This window comes from Propithecus coquereli, unplaced genomic scaffold (genome assembly GCF_000956105.1).
Source record: "Propithecus coquereli isolate 6110/MARCELLA unplaced genomic scaffold, Pcoq_1.0 Scaffold162, whole genome shotgun sequence".
NCBI classification, from domain to species: domain Eukaryota; kingdom Metazoa; phylum Chordata; class Mammalia; order Primates; family Indriidae; genus Propithecus; species Propithecus coquereli.
Window position 1 is genome coordinate 2,532,458 of NW_012140747.1, and position 2,024 is coordinate 2,534,481.

The window sequence follows — 2,024 nt, forward strand, 5'->3', positions numbered from 1 at the left end:
AAATAAAGCTAACCAACTTTATGCCAGAGGAGTCATACAGGTTTTATCTGTGGAGTTTAGAAATGGGGAACATGATGGGCAAAAATTTGGCAGTTTTTATGTAGTACTGTTGAAGGAGAGACAGGAAATCTGGAAGATATGTACATAATGATAACTAAAATTGGGAATAATCTTTTGAGGAGTGATTTTATAGTGGACTTGTGTAAAATCCTGAAGACTGTCCATATTTCTCTTTCTCTGATATCATAGTCACTATATAACCTAATTTTCTTTTTACTATTTAAGCTATTCTGCTATCAGGGAATCCTGGGCAGTAGGCACAGGTGTTCCAGGTATTAGAGTGGACATTCTACCCAGTGTGCTAATAATAATAGTCGTTGACATTAATTGAGTACTTGCCATGTACCAGGCAATGCTCCAAGCTCTTTATCTGTATCAGTAGCTCATTGAGTTGTCATATAAGGTATCTACTAGTGGTCATTCCCTTCTTATAGATGAAGACGCTAAAATTAACATTAAGCAACTCAAAATTAGCCAGGCTGGATAATTTTGAGAAATCCCAGCTACTTGGAAGGCTGAGGCAGGAGAATCGTGTGAGCCTAGAAGTTTGAGGTTGCAGTGAGCTGTGATGATGCCACTGCACTCTAACCTGGGTGACAGAGTTATAATAATAAAAAGGTAATTTGGAGCTTTCAGATCTATAAGCTAGCTAGTCCTTCACTCTAGTAAACACCTAGACATAGTACCACCTCAAGAAACTCTGAGTAGACATGTGACCCCCAAGGATATTATATTCTACTGTCTTTTAGATCTTATTACTATAGGATAGATTAATAATTTGGAAATTTCTTGAAATTATTCTTTAGATTTGACTTTTTTACTGCTTAAAAATGTTAAAGTAGTTCAAGTGCAAAAATGAAAAGATTAGCTAGAAAATTATCAAAACAATATTCCTCAAGTTTGTCTAAGAACAAGTGCTTATGCCCGTTTAACTTGTCCCTTATTTTACTTTATTGCCTTTCACCAGGGATTTAAAGGGGTAGTGTATGTGAAAAGAAGTTTCAAAACAGTAAATTTCTTTGTAAGTAGATTCAATGAAAAGGGGTAATGATGTATGTAAAATATCTCTTCATGGCAGATAAATACTTAAAACCTTTACTCTTATAATCACTTTACCACTGCAGTAATGAACTCCTTCCACAGATCCTACTTAGATAAGACTAATGCAGTAGCTTTTTATTTTCTATACTTACAGGAGTACTATGAGTATAAAATGGTATGTAAGGTTATATTTTCATTGTTAACTGAACAGCGCAATTTTGTCTTTTTCTTTCTGAACTAATAGGTGTGGGCTGTTCAACCATCCTTTCTCCGGAGGGATCAGCTCAGTTTGCCGCTCAGATATTTGGATTAAATAACCATTTGGTATGGTGCAAGCTGCGAGCAAGCATATTGAACACGTGGATTTCCTTAAAGTTGGCTGACAAGGAAATGAGAATGTAATTTATAAGAAAGAACAGCATTGCATTTTTTAGGGGGAAACTACAATTTCTAGTTTAGCTTCAGAAAAAAAATCAGGCAAAATGGAAAGAGGATTTTAAATCAGAAAATAAAATGTATTGGTAAATGAATGCTTCTCTAGGTTCCTGGATTAGTAGACTAACTGCATATTTATTAATATTTCTTTATAGGTAGTGAATTTTTTTGTAATGTTAGTTAACTTTATTCACATCTTTCCAAGTAAATGCAATATTAACACTTTTTAAAAGAGTCTGTGTGTGCCACTGTTTCTTTAAGCTCTGTCCAGGGGGCACCTCATGTATTTTCTCATTCACGGATTTTCTGAGACAGAAAACTTCTTTTTTCTTTTCTTTTCTTTTCTTTTTTTTTTTTGAGACAGTGTCTCGCTCTGTTGCCCGGGCTGGAGTGTCCTGGCGTCAGGCTAGGTCACAGCAACCTCAAACTCCTGGGCTCAAGCGATCTTTCTGCCTCAGCCTCCCGAGTAGCTGGGACTACAGGCATGC

General features: G+C 36.0%; 1 protein-coding gene across 1 annotated transcript in view; it reads left to right on the top strand.

The window, feature by feature from the left end:
* The window catches only part of PAICS (phosphoribosylaminoimidazole carboxylase, phosphoribosylaminoimidazole succinocarboxamide synthetase), a 14,843-nt gene extending 13,215 nt beyond the window's left edge, over positions 1-1,628 (top strand). Inside the window, exon 9 of the mRNA XM_012641115.1 lies at positions 1,346-1,628. Coding sequence (XP_012496569.1) covers positions 1,346-1,503 — 158 coding nt within the window. The 3' untranslated portion in view covers positions 1,504-1,628. The remainder of the gene's footprint in view (positions 1-1,345) is intronic.
* Positions 1,629-2,024: the final 396 nt, after the last annotated feature.